This window comes from Crassostrea angulata, chromosome 5, assembly GCF_025612915.1.
Source record: "Crassostrea angulata isolate pt1a10 chromosome 5, ASM2561291v2, whole genome shotgun sequence".
Taxonomy (NCBI): domain Eukaryota; kingdom Metazoa; phylum Mollusca; class Bivalvia; order Ostreida; family Ostreidae; genus Magallana; species Magallana angulata.
This window is the reverse complement of record NC_069115.1, coordinates 12,749,819-12,770,282: the sequence shown is the minus strand read 5'-3', so window position 1 is coordinate 12,770,282 and position 20,464 is coordinate 12,749,819. Positions and strand designations below refer to the sequence as shown.

Sequence of the window (20,464 nt, the reverse complement as noted above, 5' to 3'; positions counted from 1 at the left end):
TTAATACTATAAAACTGTTTGGAACCGTGACGGCAGCCATTAGAATCCAAGCTCTCAATATACATGTAGCGAACGTTCCTAACATTACATTTCAATTTCATTGTTTTGTTGAATTTTAATCGAAGTAGAATACTTTTTTTCAAACACAACACTAGGATGAAAAAAAATAGTATAAAGCAGATTTACATTTTTTATAAAAAAAAAATTATCCGAATGGTATGGAAATATTGATATTACTATTCAATCTTATCTAATGCATACGTGACAAAGAAATCATATAATCAAACGATCCTATACCTCTTATAAAATAATTATAACGGTGAACATATTCAACTATTAATTCCTGAAATATTTAGTTTCACAATAGGCTAGCCAACAGTTGATCTTAATTATGTTTACGTATGTAGAAATGTATTCGATTTACACAGCAAAGATATTTTGACCAATCTATTTGAATGTCTCGTATCAAATCTGATAAATCATGGTTTCAATGAAGTTAATGATGAATGTGCACGCTTATCGGTAAACCTAGTTATATACATGCATGCAAAAAATTCAGACGAAATGATTCTTTTAATGTCTTTTATTTCAAAATTACATCCGATGAAGACAGGAAGTTGGAAATATTTACGAGATCATTTCAGTTGTATTCATGTGTCTTGTAATGTTACAGGATTATTGAGTTTTTAAAAGAACCATATTGGTTAAGGCATTAAAATAAACTTAGTTTGACCCAGACCAGCATAAAAAAAACTTTAATACCAAAATACATACGATAAAACAACCACTTAGATTTCTTGTATTTAGTTGGTTTTTTTTTTAAATATAAAAATATTTAATGCATTATAAAACAAGCATGTTCATTTTTTATTTTATGAATACAAAAGACTGAATCACAGATATGCTGAAAATAAATATAAGTTATATGATTTATAAAAATTCATATTTGAACAAAAATATATGAACAAAATCCAATTCTTTCTAAATCTTTTCCCTGGAAGAATCATTCTCATATTCACTTACGACATAATAATTAATCGTCATCCAAAATTGATAGGAATTAATATGTTGGATTTCCACCCTTATTCTATCATTGATTAAACACGTTACATTTGACATAACGAATTAACACAACTTTCTACATATAAAAGCATTGTTTCCAAGTAAATATACATCAAGTAGAAAAGATGTGCGGTTTTGAGCGAGTATTAACACAGTGCGGTCACTAAATAAATATAAATGTATGAATACTGTTCAAATAAAATACTGATATTCTATATATTAATTTTTACATTTAATAGGTATAATTCAAAATGTTTAAAAACCCTTTAGAAATTGTCATGGGTTTAATAAAAAAAATCAGCCGAGTAAACAAAATACTTGTGCGTATTCATGTAGCAAGTACACACATGATACAAAGTTTTAATGATCCAAAAAGATAGATTCAAATATTCATTATACACAACAGCGCAAAATGATTATATATATACATGTACAAAATGTATATATTTATTAAAAAATCAATAATCTTTCATAAATTTTTCTTCGACGCTTAAATAACAAACTAAGGACGCCATGATTTTCATTCTAAAAATGCAACATTTTGATTTGTAGAAAAAAAATGTATGAATGAAATATTCTGGCACTGATGGTAGCCCATGATTAATCAAAACGATATTGATATATCCTCGCTTTTTTTCTGGATCATAAATAAACAGGCAAACAAATAAAATGGCTTCCTCGGGTCTTTTGTGACACAAAATGCAATTTTCTTTGCTATATATTTATAGGTCTTCTTTAGTGACACAGCGCAATAATTTCCTGTAAAGTTGGTGTCGCTTACGTTAATATGCAGAAATCGGAGTAACACTGGGAGTGTTTCGGTAAAATAAGATTTACAAATGTGAGTAACATTCGCCGTTTATCGCTGGTCAAATAGATCACAAGGGGGTGCGAGTGGGCTAACACGCTGTAATACTGTTATAGAATTGGTGGTCTAAAATTTCAAGTATCACATACAAGCTTTTAAAGAATTTCATAAAACTCAAATAAAAAAAATAGCGATTACTCTATAATGCGTTAAAAATCCAGTAGGCAGACAAATATATAGTAACAAAACATCACAAACTGTCTGACACAAAAAAAGACATGAAAGGGTAAAAAAGGCTAAAGGTTCGTGTGTCGAAGGTTTTAACACCAGATACATGTTTCATTGTCTCAGTAAGGCGTTCGTGAACCTTATATAAAAGGCACTGAATAAATACTGAAAATGGACTACATATTATTTATGCCACCATAAACAGATACCCTATCACAACCGTAAAAAAACCCTACACACATCCATTGTATACAGATGGAAGAAGTAAACTTGGAGAGGAAAAAAATGGCGGACTCAAGTGCACGCTTAAGGAACGGTAATGGCAACGCTGGCCAATATGACATCGGTGACAGGGAGCTTCCGGTATGATTGCCCGCCATCTTGTGACAGCTGTTTATTTCTTGGCCGGAGGATCTTCCGGGATTAATGCCTGGTGGATTGGCTTAGCGGGCTCCCAGCTTTCTAAGTCCTGGACCGCGCTGATCTCGTCCGACATCTGTCGCCTTTTCTCCATCTCTCGGAAAGTGTCCCTGAGAAAACATTGATTATTCCTGTTGATTGCTTTTATGGATAGAAATCGCTTATATTCTGTATTACATGTAGAAGGACCAAATCACTTACGATTCTTTAATTTGCATTAAAAAAATATTCAAATTTCTTTAAATATAAAATGATGACCGGATCATTCTTAGTGCACTTTTTTTAAATCATTTTTTTTTTTTACAAAAATAATTGATTAAAACATCAACATTTTAATTTACATTTTTTTCCTTCTGAAAAAAAAAAACACAATTACGACAAATAAGAGTTTATATCAATTCAATTCTGTATACAGATATTTTCATTGTCTCGGTACATTCCAAAGAGCATTCTATATACATGTATAATAATATATCATCATAAAAGTTAAGGAATTAAAAGGACTGGGTGGTCGTGGCCATTTTTAGACCTTACAAATCTCCTTAACAAGAAGAGCTTTGTATAATTATATAGAAACACGTTCAAATTTTCAAGTTGAAATATATATAAAAATTTGCTTTACTAAAAGTAGTATATGGATAAACAAATCATTCAAAAACATTTCAGGTAGATCTGATGGTGAATTTGTTGGGCACCCAGCCTCTTTAAAAGTAGGCAAATTTATGTCGAAAACACAGCACAGTAAAACTAACTGTAATAGCATTAGATCGTCCTTTCTAGGGTTGATACAAAGTTGCTGAAGAAAACTGAAAATTAGTTTCGATGATACAAGAAAATCGTAGTTTTATGGTAAAAATAAAAATCTTTTACATTAACCTTATATTTTATAATTTGTTTCTAGTTTGTAACCATAACTTAATTAATAGTAAAATAATCAATGTATGTCATCAGACAAAATGAGGTCGAGGCTTTAGCTGAGTACAGTCCTTCAGCCTTATACAAGAATACTTCTTTGGGTAAAGAGCCACGATTATAGTTTATTTAATTTGGACGAAAACCATAGTATCCTCGCTTGTATCGGCGCTTTTAGAACATAAAAAAATCTCGGGGCCAATAAAGTACATATCATAAATATTAACCTTACAAATTAAACCGTATTGCTGCAGGAAAGTGCATCAATTAAACACAAGGTCTTTTTTTTTTGCTTTTATCAAAGAGTTGGTTTTAATTAAACATCAAAAACGTGTCGTTCTTGTATACGTAGTAAAACTGAAGGCATTAGATAATTGATAAGATCGTACGTGGAAATATGCTAATTGAGCAATCAATTAAGATAAAAAATATATCCCAGACTAATACACACTTTTTGTCATGATTCGTGTAGGAAAATTGCGATGAGTCTGGACTTTGCTTTGATATTTAAAATGTGTTTTCCACACCTGTAGAGAAACGAACACGTCATACGTAAAAAATTGTCCGGATGTGAAATAATTTAATTGCATATATATATTTTTTTATTACAAGACTACTCAGGAGATAAAACGATTGAACTTCAAATGTAATGAAGAATAAAAAAAAATTCTAAAAAAATTAAAAATTGAAGATGTTTTTGATCGCCCACAAAAACTAATACTAAAACAATAAAATCTTAAACTCTTGTAACAATTATAGGAATTTAAAAGCAGAGGTTTTAATCCTTGTCTCCAGGGTTTCAATACATCTCAGATGTTAGCAAACTTGTTAATCGGGTGAGAACGGGAAAACTGAATTTCCGACGGCGCAGAAAATGTTTAAGTAAGAAAGATTGTTCATCGTTTAATGTTGAATTTAATGTCAGTACTTAATGAAGCATTGTTATCTATCGTGGAGATCTACAATATTTCTCGGGGGCACCGACGGCCATTGAATAATGTAAATTCTTGGATGATCTTGGGTTTTTCAGTTCTTTACCCAAAAGAATGTTGGTTTTTTTTTTTACATCTCTCGTTTGGACTCTTACCAGCAACGCGAGAGTCATCTACTTTCGTTGCAGTTCAAATCGAAATTTGCATTTTCACCCTTGTGTTCAGGCGACTTGGTAATAATATCAAACAAAGATAACGCTAATTCTTGAATTAATAGTTTTAAAACAAGGCATTGAAAAGAAATATGATCAAATTTTACAAATGTACTTTCTTTTGTATACATGTAATTTAGAATAAAAAAGAATCGTCGTTCATTATATTGATATATGCACCCATAAATGTGCAGAAGAGCTTACCATTTGACGCCATTCACTTACTTACTATGACGTCATCGAAACACTCACCTTGGAATCTTGGGAAGCGGAAGAAGCGGTACACAGGTGTCAGTGGATACTTTTGGGTAGTTAGCACTGCACACGAACACAAAGGTCAAAGGTTATCACAACAAAAGCAAAACACAACGAGCAACTACATAAATCAAACAAATAAACAAAAAATTAAAATGCACTGCATGCATGTTATTTACAATGAATCACATTAACGTGAACTGTTTTCTACATTGCCTGTTTGTCTGAAAAAAAGTGGTACTACTTTAAAACTTTTCTATTTGAAATCTTCAATTTAATGTTAGATTGGGTATGTTGGGAGAAATACAGGTAAACTTATATGTAGGGTATGACAAATCTATACGTATTAATTATATAATAAGGTCAATGTTACTTTGGAGGGAGTGTAAAGAAAGTTACGTTCATAGTTTACATGTCTCTGTAAAAATCACGTTTATTTGTCAGGGATCAATTAATGTTTTCTTCTTTGTATACTTGATACAGAAATGAAAAATATCAGAAGTTCTGTGAAATTAAAAAAAAAATCAAAAGAAAAGCAGTCTAAAACAATTCATGCAATATAGCACGGTAAATGCATTCAGACATGCAAATTAGGAGCTACAGTCTCTAACAAAGGAATTTAAGAACAACCTATTACATGCTACGGGTAATAGGGAACTTACTTTCGGACCAAACTGTAATATTACAAAAAACAATGGATAATAGAACACATGTAATAAATGCTTATATGTATGATGATTTTTTGTATGCACATATATACCGTTATTTTTTTGTGAAGCATATATAAGGTTTCATGAATAATTTACGGTATTGTTTTTTTAAAATACCAATTAAACTAATAAATCTAAAAATGTTTTGTAGATATTCATACTGAATATTTTTTTAATGGAATTTTCAATAATAAAGCTTTGTACAGAAGGTTGCGCTTACACGTTAAAAGTATGTTTACGCAGAAGACGGAAATGACATCATCTTAAGTTAGCGACGTCATGAGAATTTAAAAAAAACACACATGTAGGATATATACATAATGGCAAACAGTTGTAGCGCTGTGCATTGCAAGAAAAATCCTGCACGTCAGAGACGATCAAGCTAAAATTTCTCTGACGGAAATGCAAAAAACAAGTTGATTTTCTTTCTCATTAAAATAAAAAAAAACTTAAACAAAGGACGTATTACTGTGTTGACTGACTCATAAACACGTTTTACTTTACATTCAATAGACATAGAGTCTTCACAGTCCAAAAAAACCCCTGGTGTAGACAGCGTTATAAACTGTACGTGCGACTTCTCATGTATACTCGACTATTTCCCTCCAAGTCTACTAGTGCTCGAGGTGACCAGATCGATACATTAAAGCTTTTCTTTGTTTCATCGTCACCTAAGTTTTTCAGCCAGTTCGTTTCTAAACCAAATGACTTTCTCCACCGTCTGCTGACATAGTTATCCAACACCTCGTGTCATAGACCATTCTTTCACGTGAGCGCCATTTCTTTTTGTTCTGGGAATCCCAACATTAATTGATAGCTGTTAATTTTGCTTCCAACCCACTGAGAACGTTTTATGGTGTAAGCTTACTAAATACATAGGCGTCGGAACCGGGGGGGCTAGGGGGGGCTTAGCCCCCCCACTTTTTTTGCAAATGTAGACCTATCCATTAGGCACATAGCATTATAGAGGGTTTAGCCCCCCCCCCCCCCCCCCCACTTTTTATTGCCGTAAGTATAGTTGTTCCTAAATTAACCGTGAAAGAGTGATAAGGTTGGAGTAATAAGCCTACTCCCCCCCCCCCCCCCCCCCCCCACGGATTAGGAATTTCATGATTTGGGGGAGAAAAAAAAATTTGGGTAGGAAAATTTTTTTTGGATAGGCATACTACTCCCCCCCCCCCCCCCCCCCCCCCCCCCCCCCACCGGATTAGGATTTTCCTGATTTTGGGAAATATTTTTGAGGATTTTTCTTTCTAGCCCCCCCCACTTTCAATTTGCTTCCGACGCCAGTGAAATATACACTGTTCTCTGCTATTTTTTATTCCTTCCCGTCTGTTTGAAGCTCAGATTAATGAGTACTATCCTATTTAGGATATGCTATTATTTTAGTCTATGCTTGACACTTTTAAATGTGAGTGCATTGTGTTTGATTTACATATCTTCAAACAGTTGCAAAAAAACAACTCCGATAGCATCGCTTCCCTTTGCACTTTAATTGAGAACTGAAAACTTGTAAAGTGGCTGTTATAGCGTACATTTTTGCTGTATAATAGTTACAATGTATACGTATGAATATGTGTAGTGTACAGATATAAAACTTTCGATAAAAACTATTTCATATGAACACATTTATTAATCCGTTAAACTGTTACTAAAAATAGCGAATAACGAAACAACTTTTTAAACAAACATGACGTCATCTGTATTTATAGTACGAAAGTCTCTAGATGCTAAAATAACGTTCTTAGTGATGTTATCTTGATAACAAACTGTTATTGTCACACGCACACAAACACATCACTTAATACCTGACTCGACTGAAATACAAGTAAATACCAGAAAATAGAGAGAATATCTTCAATAACCAAATAGACATATTAAACAAAATACACGCCGTATAGAAATACAAGTCAAGAGTGAAAACAAATGTTTTATATACATTCTATCGAAATTTCTTGCCCAAAAATTCTTATATATATATATATAAATACGATCATGTTTGTCTTTAGGTTTAAAAACCGTGAATAAGAAGAGTTTTGTATATATTATCGTATGTTTTATTTTTTACTTTATTTGGAAAAACAATAACAATCTTAATTAGCTGCAGAACTGTAGCTCTCCGGGAAAAAAATATTGACAGCTGCAGAACTAATTTACCTTATTTATACGCAAATTCTGTGAAAACAATTAGTACCATTAAATTCTTCATGCAATTTACTACTGATAACGCCTCTTTATTTGCCTCAGACTTTCTCCGAAACACGCTACCGACCTCGGAAAATCAAGTATGTTGAATTTACATCGAGATCGAGAGTCGCCATTTTTACATGTAAACAAAGTGCACCACATGAATTTACGGGACTGGTGATGGTGTTTAAAAGACTATCCGAGGCAAGTGAAGAGACGATATCAGTAGTAAATTGCATAAGAATTTAATGGTACTAATTGTTTTCACAGAATTTGCGTATAAATAAGGTAAATTAGTCGAAAACTAGCGTACGTTTTTCTGCGCAATAAATATACAATTTTTTCAATGGGTGGCCCTGTAGCTCTCCGGTCTGTCAGTATTTTTTCCCCGGAGAGCTACAGTTCTGAAGCTAAATCTTAATAAATATATAAATGTATCGGTAAGTTGAACATTTATCGCAGAGTTGTCTCTAAAAATTGAAGTAGAAGGAGGAAATGAAAAAGTAGAAAGGTGGTCTGGGGCTACATTGTGTTTGATGAAATGCAAAAATAGCCGGGTAATTAAGGCATCATATGTGGGGGAATTCCCCGCTTCCCGGGTCTTGGAGACAACCCTGTTTATCGTCACCTAATATTGGTGTCGTGGTGGTGGGGGGGGGGGTTAATACATGGACGTGTAGATTGTTTAGGCAATGATATGCAAGTATATTGGATGGGACCAAGAGAAAACAAATTAAACAGTTAAGTTAATTTATCATTATACAGTTGTGAACTCAAATAAACGGAACGATATATTTAACGATATGTAGCTCTCTAAGACACAGAACTTTAACTGTTCAGATTGAAATAATTAAAATTATGTGCGTGATGGGTTTTTATACGTACTCGAATAGGTTTCGGGTCACGCGATCACGTAATATAAAAAGTATAGGACCATGTGGTGGAGTGACACTCTAAGCTCGCTCGCTAGTTGCGACTTCAGGTAAAATGGCAGATGAAATGGCAAGCGTTGATATTGGGCTGACAGATGGTTGTTAAGATGTGTTTTTGTGTAAAAAATAAATAAATAAATAAACGATAGCGAGCAGCGTAACTACATGTATGTAATAATTGTTTTTATTCATTTAGCACTTTATTGTTTTATATTCGGGCGAACGTAGTGAGGGAGAATATAATGGAGGACAGACGCAAAGTCAAAATCAATGAAAACCGTAATACACATTAACTTCATTCTGTGTCTTTTCCAAATGGTTAATAACCCGTCAAAACACCGGACAATATTCAAATCAGACTTATTCTATGCTTAAACTATCCAACAGAAAGAACAAGTTTCCTGTCGATGGAACATTAGTTAATCCCGATACTTCACTGAGATGTATACAATACAGTTATTTAGTTATAGCTCTATTTTACATTCTATAGGTCTATATGTGATAAATTTCTTTCAAATGGTGTTCACATTAATTTTTCATTATTGAATGACACAGATGAGGAGGTCAAGTATTGGAGTAATAGGGACGTCAGAGATACTGAAACTAAAAATCTACAGTCGAGCAGCCGCGATTTACGTTCACAAGAACGATATGCACTATCTATACAGACATATTTTATAAAAGAAGTAATAATTATTCAAAAGATCAGCACTGAATTGTAACTTTTTGACAATGCACGTGATAAAAATCTGTTAACAAATTCATCCGAGTTTTGAAACAATAAACGTTAAAAAATTTACATTACACGAGACTTAGTATACTATAACTTTGTTAAAACTGGAAACAGAAATCAACATAGTATGGCGAATACCTAGTGACTATTTTTAATTGAGGCACAAGGCGACAAAACATGGCTAGTAATCAATTATAATGAAATTGAGTTCTGAGTGAAATTCAGTCTTTTAAATAAATAAAAAAATGATCTAATGAACACACGTATGTAATTGATAACTCTTGTTAAAAGGAGGAAGAAAAGGTGTATAATTAAAAAATTCTTATCAAAAGGAGGAAGGAACGACCCATGGTTGTGTTATTTTCATGTGAAGATGTAATGTTTGGGTATTGAATTTTCTGACGTCACTGCTCAAAAACTGGCCTTCATCACAAATAGAAGAGAATTATATTTCCAAGCTAAGTGGTATTCGAGAGAAAGTTCTTTCCGGTATGGTGTACGCGGAAATAATTTAAAAGTGAAATGAGTTTTTGATATAAAATCCAACATGCCCATCCAACATCGATCTTTAGAGCTCTTTCTTTATCCTCTTTATTTTCAAAGTAATGCAAATTATATTCCTTTGAACTTTGAAAAGAGGTAGGTCAACATCCGGGTTTTTGGAGACAAGACTGTTCGGGAAAGCCCGCTATCATTGCTTTTAAAACGCCCATCAGCGGTTGTCTTAATAGAGATTCCAAATGTGTTGAATTATCGATGTCTGTTGAAAAGAACCTTAAAGGATGGATGAGGTCTCGTTGTGTGGGACTATTACATGTTCATTAAGTTTTGACATTAAAATGATTTTTGATCTTTCCATTTTGTTAAAACTCCCACATATTTGCACATCTAAGATCTAAAATTAATTCTTAATTGAATCTTTAAGAGCTTTAAATCAGTTTATGTTTTCACCTACGTGGGAAGAGAGAGAGAGAGAGAGAGAGAGAGAGAGAGAGAGAGAGAGAGAGAGAGAGAGAGAGAGAGAGAGAAAGAGGTAACAAGTCCACTGATTGTTTTATTACTTACATAAATTTACGCACCACTAATGTTTCCATTGTATTTCATTTTTGGAGTTTCTTAGCATGTGTACTAGTTTTAGCAATTTCGTGGCTGGGAGACTCCTTCTGTTCTATACTCTCCAATTTGTTCACTAGTCAAATGTTTGTGGATCTTCCAGCCACTTTTGTTTCTATGTTTTATATTTTTTGCGTCAGTTTTAAATAAACGACAATATTTTAACTATCACGGGATGTTTTTTTTTTTTTACGTTGATGTGCAAATGAAAACAAACGAGCTTCCATGTTGCTTGCTAGGTTAATGAGAGCTAGGTTTTAACTTTTTTTTTTTAAATTGTAAGTTTTTCTTTACTTCAGTTGACATGCTTTATTTAAGGTATGGCCGGCGGATGAATGTTAAACATCAATTACAATGCGGTTTGAATTTGAAAAAAAAAGTTCAAAACTTCAATTCTACTAAAAAGACTTTTAAGCTACAAGTATATCGAAAAAACAATTTTGAAGATGTTGGGGGAATATTCAATGAAATAAGAAAAAAAATTCACAAATGTAATATAGTACTGTTTCAAAGTTAGATGCACTGCATGAATACATGTTATCTGTACCTACATGTACATAGATAAATTAATTGATTGTTTGAATTGTTGCGGAAAGGTAATATCAATTTGCGAAAAATTAGCATGCAAAAATAATGGATTATCGCGTTGGTTGGAATGGGATGGGGGTCTATATTTTAGCAAAGATGGGTAAGAAATGTACAGAGGAAATAGGAAATTGCTACACAGAATATGGTCCTGAAACGAATAGCATGCCACAAAAATGCTTGAGTTTGTGTTTGGTGAGGGTGGGATGGGGATGTTTATTTGGGTAAAGGCGTTTAGGATCGGCAAATAGCTACATATACACATGTACATACAAACTACGGGGTTTTTTTCGTGGCTCCGTTGAACTTACCCGAACTGTGGGGACGGGAGACTGGAGCCCGCCTTGTGGAAGTTTGGGGAGTACTCCACGGCTTGGTACGACTTGTCCCCTTCAGAGGCGTACGGTATGCCGTTCCTCCTGTCTATTGTCGTCTCTGAAACACATACAAAGCGGTCAACATCGGTTCTTGGGGTTTGGCTCACAGGCACCTGACGTTATCTATTTTTCTCGTTCTAAAAATAAATATCCTATATCTAATATTATTATCAAATTGTTAGATATATGGTTTTATTTTTATAAGAAAAATTTATAACGTTAGCTACCTGTGGTTTGGCTTTAATCTTTATTATCAATTTTTTTTTGGCTTTAATTTTTTGCTTATGTGTCTTTTAAGAAAATACAAAAGAAAATCGCAACTAATTTTAAGAGAGTAAGTGATGGAAAGGTTTCGACTAATATTGTTGTAATGATAGTGTCGTTTAGAAAAAATAAATTTTATTAAATCAATCTAGCTTCGAAATTGTCCTGGCAGTGAACCAGGAAAGATAACTTGGATTGAAATGCATTTATTCTAAATATCGAGTTTAACTCCCTTGATGCAAATTTGTGCTGTTTGTGTCGATACTGCACAAACTAAGTTGTGTGTGTTTTTTTAACAAAAATTCAAAGTACATGCATGTAATTAAGGAAAAACAGTTACAATTAACTACAGACAATCACCACCCGATAACTCTGGTTATTATATTAAATATACCAAGATTTTTAATGACTCTATACTACAAACAGCAAAAACAATAAAAAATAGAAATTAATCATATCAATATCACTTTGAAAAATATCTTTTAAAAACTTACAATTTGGAACAATGTTTGTTTAATTTCTTAAATTTTTGCAAATTTTATTTTTCATTATAATATGAAGCCAACTTTCTTTTCAATATGATGATTTTAAGCTGAACTGGAAATTTTTTGCTGCTTAATTACAACTACTACACGTAAAACTCCAGATTACAAATAAATGTTAATTTCAACCAGCACCCAGCGCCCGAGGATCCCTCAGTGGCACGTAACCGTGGCCTAAAACTCGGGGAGTCCTCAATATTATACATGTACACTACTACACATTACTAATGCCATAGGCCTATACATGTATTTACAGTGTAAAACATATTCTACATCTACAACTCTCCCCAGACACTCAACAATCGAGACATTCAATGTGTAAACCTGGCATGTTGTAGTGGAGTTTTGTATTGAATACTTCATCATAACCCCTTCTGGTGTCCACTATGCTAGAGCCTGAAACATACACTCCGTCTGTTAGTACTCTATGACTGTATTGTACTTATATGGACACTGCAGTATAGTAGTTGCAAGTACCGATATATAAAATATATGCCTGCCTCTAAGATAAAAGAAAAGAGCCAGATGAAAGATTTTTAATTTTTAACATATGTACATTATTCTATATGTCTATCTGTCTATCTGTCTATCTGTTGTTCTGATAAAAATACATGTATGTAAAAATAAATATACAATTCATCTCTCAATGACATTAAAGGATTTCTCTCTATAAGATATGAATTATTCTGCATGCATGTATTTGTAGTCTGGGTCAAGGTCATAGATTATTGTGTGTTAAAGTTTAAGGCCAATTATCAGGGTCAAGGTCAAATGGATCAAAATGATCACTGATCGGCAAGTCTTACAAAAATCCATCTGTACCAACTTTATAAAATTCTTTGTTTTGGGGGGAATTCACTTTTATCTGAAAAGGTTCAGTTAAAGAATTGAATTCTTATTATACATGTTTTAGCCATATTAGCAGCTACAGTTTAACAGAAACTTTGAGTTAACTGATATATGAGTTCATGTACATCATACATGTATATACCAGTAACTTGAGTTATTCTTGTGATAGTATGATGCATGAAGTCAACATATATTAAAGTTTATAATGTAATGCATAATTAAGGTACCCGGTAATCTGAATATCGTGGAATCATTTTTATTTGTGGGGGTCAATGTTTGTGGGTAACCACAATTTTTCTGGTTCGTGGAGAGGTAATTTTGTTGGTAGTGTAATCAGGATTAGTAAAATAAATATTAAACAAATGGTTGTTTATATGTTTGAGGGGATGGAAATTTGTGGGCAAGGGTTACCGTACCCAAAAAAGCTACGAACATTGGTCTCTCAGAAGCAATGATTCCACAGTGAGCATAAACTCATAATAAGCAGTATTAGGTTGAGATAAATGAAAAGAGAAAAAAGAGAGAGAGAGAGAGAGAGAGAGAGAGAGAGAGAGAGAGAGAGAGAGAAATAATGGAGATAAACCAATGTGAAAAATTTGAAGATTTAGAAATAAAATTTTCACTCATCAAAAGTCACATGTAACTTTTAACTTTCACATGATAACTGTAACTTTCACATGTAACTATTTACTTTCTTTATGTAACTTGTAACTGACCGTTGCGTCCCCTCCCAAACAGCATCCTGTGTGTGATCTCGTCACTGCTGGTGTTTGTAGCCCTATGAACACCTTCAAAGTTACACCTCAGGCCGACCTTGGTCAGTCCCGGGTCCAAGAGCCACTCATTCCGGGTCCGCATGTAAGTGTCTGGAAATGAAAAAAAAATTAATTAGAATGACAAGCACATGCATGGATCCAGAAAATTTTTCATGGTGAAGGGGGTGTGACTGTTATTTGAGTTTACCGGGGGGTCCGAGGCATGAAGCGGAACATCTAAGTGTATCATTTAACTAGAAAATCAGAAACTGGTATTGATACTTTTCAGTTGAGCGATTTTATTCGATTATCAGAAGTTGCTTGAATTTCCATTATCAGCTATTTTGCACTGGGTCAACTGCCTAACTAATTAATATAATATTATATTTCACTGAATCATCTTGTCATACTAAGGCATTATGAAGTAGAGAGTACATATACTGTTTTTTTTACAGAAATACATTTGTTAAAGCCTCCTTAGTCTGTAATTGTGATATTGTTTGGATATTTCCTGTATATTTCTGCCACATGCATTAAAATTAGAGAAAAAAAAAGAAATATTTCATTGGCTTGGCCCATAACATGCAGCCAAAGGAAACAACTTTGAGGGAAAATATGTTGTATGAAAATTATTTTCATGTACTGTCCATGGCAGCAAGGTAATGATGCTATTAAATAATTTATAATTATAAGTGTCCAACAATTTTTAACTTTTATATCATCAAAGTCGAATATGTTATTTTCTAGGCAGTGTTTTTATCAGGTTTTTGACAATTTCAAAAAATAAAAATTGAGTTATAGGGTTTGTGACAAAGTTCAAAAGACCAATTTGTTAGGTAAATGACTTACAAGGATAAGGTCTCATGGCTTTCCAGTTGTTCTCAAAAATCTCTGCTGCAGGATATTTAGGATTTTCTGGATCTGGAATGTACTTCAGCTTGGATTTCCAGTCTGGTCCATTTCTGAATCAGAAAGAAAATTCCATTCTAATGTCAGTTTGTAAAATGATACATTTTTAACAAAAACATTCGGTGAAAATTTGAAACTCATCTTCATGTTTTGTGATCTTGGTCTTTATAAATATTGAGGTAACTCTCTAGGCATTTTAGCTGCGATAAATTCATAAAACTCTCTCAGTAATCTCATGACACTTTCGCATGAACATCTATTTTTTCATTCTGCCCTCTTATCTGAGAGTGAAGATTTCATAGTAAATTCATCCTGACCTATACATTTACCAAAATTGGTGGGGGCTATGTCAACCATGTGGGGAACACACTCAATACAATGTAAATTGACTGCTTCAAAAAGTCCATGGGTGTATTCGTTTGGTTGATTGGAGATCTGCAAAAGTAATCCTCATTTGCTCATTTGCAGAATGGAAATATCTAATCTCAGCGAGATTTGTCAAGACTGAAAATTTTTGACGAACGTCTTTTATGCGTCCTTCAAAAATTTTCAGTCTCAACGAATCTAGCTGAGATTAGGAGATATCCAGCAGATCTCCATTGTCTACTTACTAAATAGCAAGTAGACACTGGAGATATCCTGGACAAGTTCTGGCAGTAACAAAAGACTATACCCAATGTAACAAAGATTTATGTTCTGCTTAATCAAGGATTGACTGAGGAATTTTGATCAATTCCATTATATGTTACACTTACATATCGTACAAGGTTACGAAAAGTCAAGTCTCAACCGGGATTCGAACTCAACACCTTTGGCGTACCATGCCAGCACTCTAACCACTGAGCTAATGTGATGTGATATATTGTCCTAATATAATGAAACGCCTGTTAACCCAGTAACATGTACAGACATATCATAATTTTTTTTCTGCATCGAACTTACTCTGTATATTTGATGTTGATGTTCTGGTTGTGGGGGGTCCACTCATCATTAAACCCGTACCCATGGGGGATGTACCTCCGTCCCCGGGAACGGTAAGCGGGCGCCGAGCAGTTATTGTGGATGTCCGGGAAGTGACGCCTCTCCCTCTCTGAAACAAACATTGCACTCATCAACATATACAAAATGTACATACATGTAGATGTAGGGGACAGGCTTCATTTATGTGCATACCAGATTTTGTTCATTGGTGTGTGCATTAAACTGTCTGTTAATTTATTAAAATTTTAAATTGTTTATTTTAAATAAATCGATTATATATATAGTTATACCAGCTATAATCATGATAGAATTAATACAGTGTATGTAAAGTGAAACACAAATACCATTCTTTACTTCATAAACAGTAGCTAAACAACTGTTTAAATAAAAGTTAAATTGGCAGACGCTAGATGAGTTCTAAATGAAGTTAAAACGTTTGGTTTGAAAGCAGAGGAAATACGGGATGACAGGAGACATTCATATACCTTTCCTTCCCACTTTTCCGATTTCCGTGGTCACGTGTAGCATATTTGTCAGTTATTGTATAGATATTCCGTAAGATTCAATTGCTAGGAAGTTACATTTTAAATGATTTTCAGCGCTAACTCAAAATGTAAACAATTCGAGCAAACAGCGGCATGCGCTGAGTGAAAGCGGTGGCCCTGGTGATGTAAACAAATCGGTGCCCGATCACAGCGCCATCTATCAACACTTTCACTTTCGTTCAAAGAAAGGGCGGATCATAGCAGAATTAAGGGGTCGTTTCTAAACAACTAATAATCAAATCATGTAAAATAAATGTTTATTACTTATTATAAAACAGTGTTAATCTTGTATAAGTGATTATGGGGATGGCAAATTTATCTGTGTTGGGAGTAAAAATTGCATCGCAATTATCTGATTTGAAATAATGGGGATCGAGTGCCTATTTTTTTTTTTTTTTGGGGGGGGGGGGTGTTATATTGATAACCACTTACACCTTCTATCCGAAATTGTAAATAAATAAATAAAAAAATAAATAAGAATGGGATAGGGGTGGGGCAAAAACAAAGATATAAAGTGCATATTGAGGTCACGATTTTATTTACACGTTTTAGGTCACATAATGTAGGTAAAAAGCGCACAAATATGTGTTATAAAAGAGTACGTGTCGAAAATATTGAACAATTAAGCCTATAGGTGTAGTTTACTTGACAAGAATTACAATTTCAGTTTCTCGCTTTGTCGCAAGGAAATTAATTATTAATGTTCACATTCAGCTTGAATTATAAAAAATAAAAATTCAAATAACTTCAGATCAAATTACGACCAAGTCCCTAAAAATGCTTGTTCTAGGCCTCAGTCTAATTAAGTATTTAGGGTTGGCGTGCGGGGGTGGGGAAAAATTTGATCTTATAGTAGACGCATCATCTCAGTTCAAATAATGTCAGGTGTATGCCAAGTATGGTTTGTATAGTAATATAGTCTATTGATTTTCAAAACATATAAAGTTTACATTAGTAATAAAACTTGAGTTCCATAAGAGAGAATACTAAAGCTCTCTAACTATAGCTCTCTAAAAGCATTCTACGAACTAAAATTTTGGTTAAAACGTAGAAACGACGCAAGTCTATAATTTAAAAGTTGATATGATATACTGTATTTTACATGCAGCTATACACATGCATATGATCGAGTATATATGCGTTTTTTAAATAAATATTTTTATGGTATGTGAAGTATCATCACAGGGAAATAAATATTTACGGATCAGGATGTGATAAAAAGACAAGTTTAATTGTTAATTAAGCGTCAAATAATGCAGCTGTTTTCCGGTTCATTATACGTCCTTTTTGCATTACATTAGATTGCCGCTGCTACAATCAAGAATCAGTCTACATGCACTACTAGTATACAAGTCATGGCGCCTGCGCGCGGAATCAACATATACATGTACAATGATGTCCATGTAGGTTTCTCCAGATGGTGGAGGGTGGGGGGAGGGGATTGATTAAATGCAAACAATATGACCGTGGTTTGCGAGGGTGCTTTGATTTAACTTTTTGTGAGGTTAAATGTCCAAGAAAGAATTGGAATGCAGGTAAACATACACCTGTTCACTAATCGATGAGAATGAAAGGCAATTTTAAGCATGACAAAGCAAATCCAATTTATATTGGGTGAAATAATTAAATTTGAGTAAAAATGTTCTTTGTGGGTTTATTTTAATCGTGTGAATGATATGTATACGCATATAAACAAATCTTTTATGATAGGAAAAAACAAGCAGATGTTTATTTGTTTATTTCCATGCACGCGAAGCTTACAATAGCTCTCTCTCTCTCTCTCTCTCTCTCTCTCTCTCTCTCTCTCTCTCTCTCTCTCTCTCTCTCTCTCTCTCTCTCTCTCTCTCTCTGTGTTCACAGACCTCTTCCAAGCTGCAGCACGATTATTTCAAAAGGTTGTTGACTCCTTGAATTTAGACAAAATTAAAAAATCAATACCAGACTGGAGAAAATGCTCTCGTGGGAAGAGAATATTGAGTTGAACTCGAGCTATTTATATTTATGAGTTACCTCCCTTGATGCTGACATGCGATGGACACAGAGATAGATAGAAATAGTGTCAGAGAGTGTAGATAAGGTAAAATTCATTGATCTTTTAAATAGAGAGAGAAAGAGAGAGAGAGAGAGAGAGAGAGAGAGAGAGAGAGAGAGAGAGAATGATGATTTTCTAAGCACTGAACAGCCAAGTACAATCTTCTCACTTTTAGCGAACAACTTACATGTATCTTCCTAGATCGTGACTATACATAGTTTACCACAAGACCGAGACTGTCTTGACACCAAAATTGTCCTAATATACGCGTGACAGATTCCAAAATAGTTATATTTATAAATGAGAGGTTATGCTGACCGGGGGAAAAAAGACTAAAGGTTTGCAAAAACAAATATGTCATATAATATTACACGTACTGGCTACGTCGTTTTTTTTTGTGAATTGTCATATCAAATACATGCATGTCTACTGATTTAGAGAATGTCACACATTGTGGTAAGAAAAATATTACGTTTGGTGAAGTAAATTTACAATTATCACTCGGATTTTCTGTTCTGTGTTTTAAAACATCAAACGCATATTCAGACTCCATTTAGATTTACACAACATACAGTGTGTATTCAGGGAAATATTCACCCCGGTTTTATTTTCGGATCTTCTCTTCGGGAAGGAAATAAGATGGTCCTAAAAATGGTCAAAATCATATAGCCTTCTCTTTAAAAAGTAAAACTTGTTGTAGCAAGATAAGTTCGATCGTTGAAATACATGAGAGTGTTTCGAGGAAATGAGTGATATCAGTATGCCATTATAAAAATAGCCACTGCACTGTCACAAAGGCTTTATAATCACAGGTCTACATGTATACAAATGTACATATACATGTATAAGTAAACTACAGCTTGCCACTGGCACTTGTACATGTACCATACAAAATGACGTAAATTAATCAATTATACCTGTCTTAATTTATGTACCACAATTTTTGTATGTATACCATTCAAATGATCGAAAAATGCCCCTCCCCCTTTTCAATCCATTTATTAGCAATTACATGTATATCCAATTTTATTTTTGCACCCTATCACGTCATTTTGTAGGTAAATACCATTACATGTACAATCAGAATACCATACACTCAACTGAACATCACCAGTCAATTATCTCCGACCATCGTAGACGATTTACGGAGATTCACGGAGATACCCAAGCATTTGTTGAAATTTTGCGGAGTGGGGGTGTTAATTATTTGCAGTATCGTTCAAACTGCCGGTAGTACATGTAATCAATACATCATCAAAAGGAACAATGCGTGGTTTTGTCCATACTTACAATGTACTGATGAAATGCATGTAATACTTCATTTGGACTGTGAACCAATGACTTTATGATGACATTGTACAAGGGTTGTTTAAATATTGATGCACTTTATGTCATTGTTCATGATCACTCATTGAGTGATATTAGGGAACATCGCCTCCGGTATTCATTAATGAGATCGCACTGAATTGTTCCTCTTAAGTTTAAATGAAAATGGTGAATTAAACAGGAAATCATGTAATGACAAAATGCATGCACGTTATTAACCTATAATCACACTAATATATAACGACCGAGACACACAATATTTTTTATAATTGCAATTGGCGCTTTTATTCTCATAATAAGTTTAACTACAATTATTCTGAATGTTTAAGTTTTATCATAGTTCATTAGCTGTGAAACATGTACAGCGAATGCGTATTTATGCTAGTGCCGGTTCAAGTTATGAACTTTTAAAATAGAAATTAATAATAAAACAACAGATTTCCCTGTTAGTTTATCATGTGATTGTTTAGTCCGAAATATCTGACGTGTTCCTGGCTTTTGTGAACGATTTTTACATTTTCCTGGCATGTAAAATAACAATATCGTTTAAAAAAGACAGGAAAACGCCAAATATGTTAGACTAGTGATTGTGCTAAATTAAATTTTTATACATTTTGTACATCAGTTAAAATATAGATACTGTGTATTTCTTTTTGTTTTTTCTTTGTATTGCTCAAACTTCTAATATTAAATATGATACAAATTTAGAACACTTCCAGTTGCCTTAGAAACCAGATCCAATAAACTTGACTCAAATTGAATTGATTGAGAAGCGGTATATGGTTCATATCAATA

The 20,464-nt window shown here is 33.6% G+C and overlaps 1 protein-coding gene across 7 annotated transcripts in view; it reads right to left on the bottom strand.

Annotated features, from left to right (window-relative positions):
* Positions 1-572: 572 nt before the first annotated feature.
* LOC128183297 (spermatogenesis-associated serine-rich protein 1-like) overlaps positions 573-20,464 on the bottom strand; it is a 35,975-nt gene continuing 16,083 nt past the window's right edge. Inside the window, exons 1-8 of one of the 7 annotated variants that reach the window (XM_052852251.1) lie at positions 16,252-16,456; positions 15,728-15,875; positions 14,726-14,838; positions 13,838-13,987; positions 12,597-12,668; positions 11,401-11,524; positions 5,492-5,503; positions 573-2,628 (exon numbers count right to left, since the gene is read on the bottom strand). In XM_052852251.1, coding sequence (XP_052708211.1) covers positions 2,493-2,628; positions 5,492-5,503; positions 11,401-11,524; positions 12,597-12,668; positions 13,838-13,987; positions 14,726-14,838; positions 15,728-15,875; positions 16,252-16,294 — 798 coding nt within the window. In that variant the 5' untranslated portion in view covers positions 16,295-16,456 and the 3' untranslated portion in view covers positions 573-2,492. Of the gene's footprint in view, positions 2,629-4,826; positions 4,893-5,491; positions 5,504-11,400; positions 11,525-12,596; positions 12,669-13,837; positions 13,988-14,725; positions 14,839-15,727; positions 15,876-16,251; positions 16,457-20,464 lie in introns of those variants that run through there. The other 6 variants (XM_052852249.1, XM_052852250.1, XM_052852253.1 and 3 more) reach the window with 6 other exon arrangements.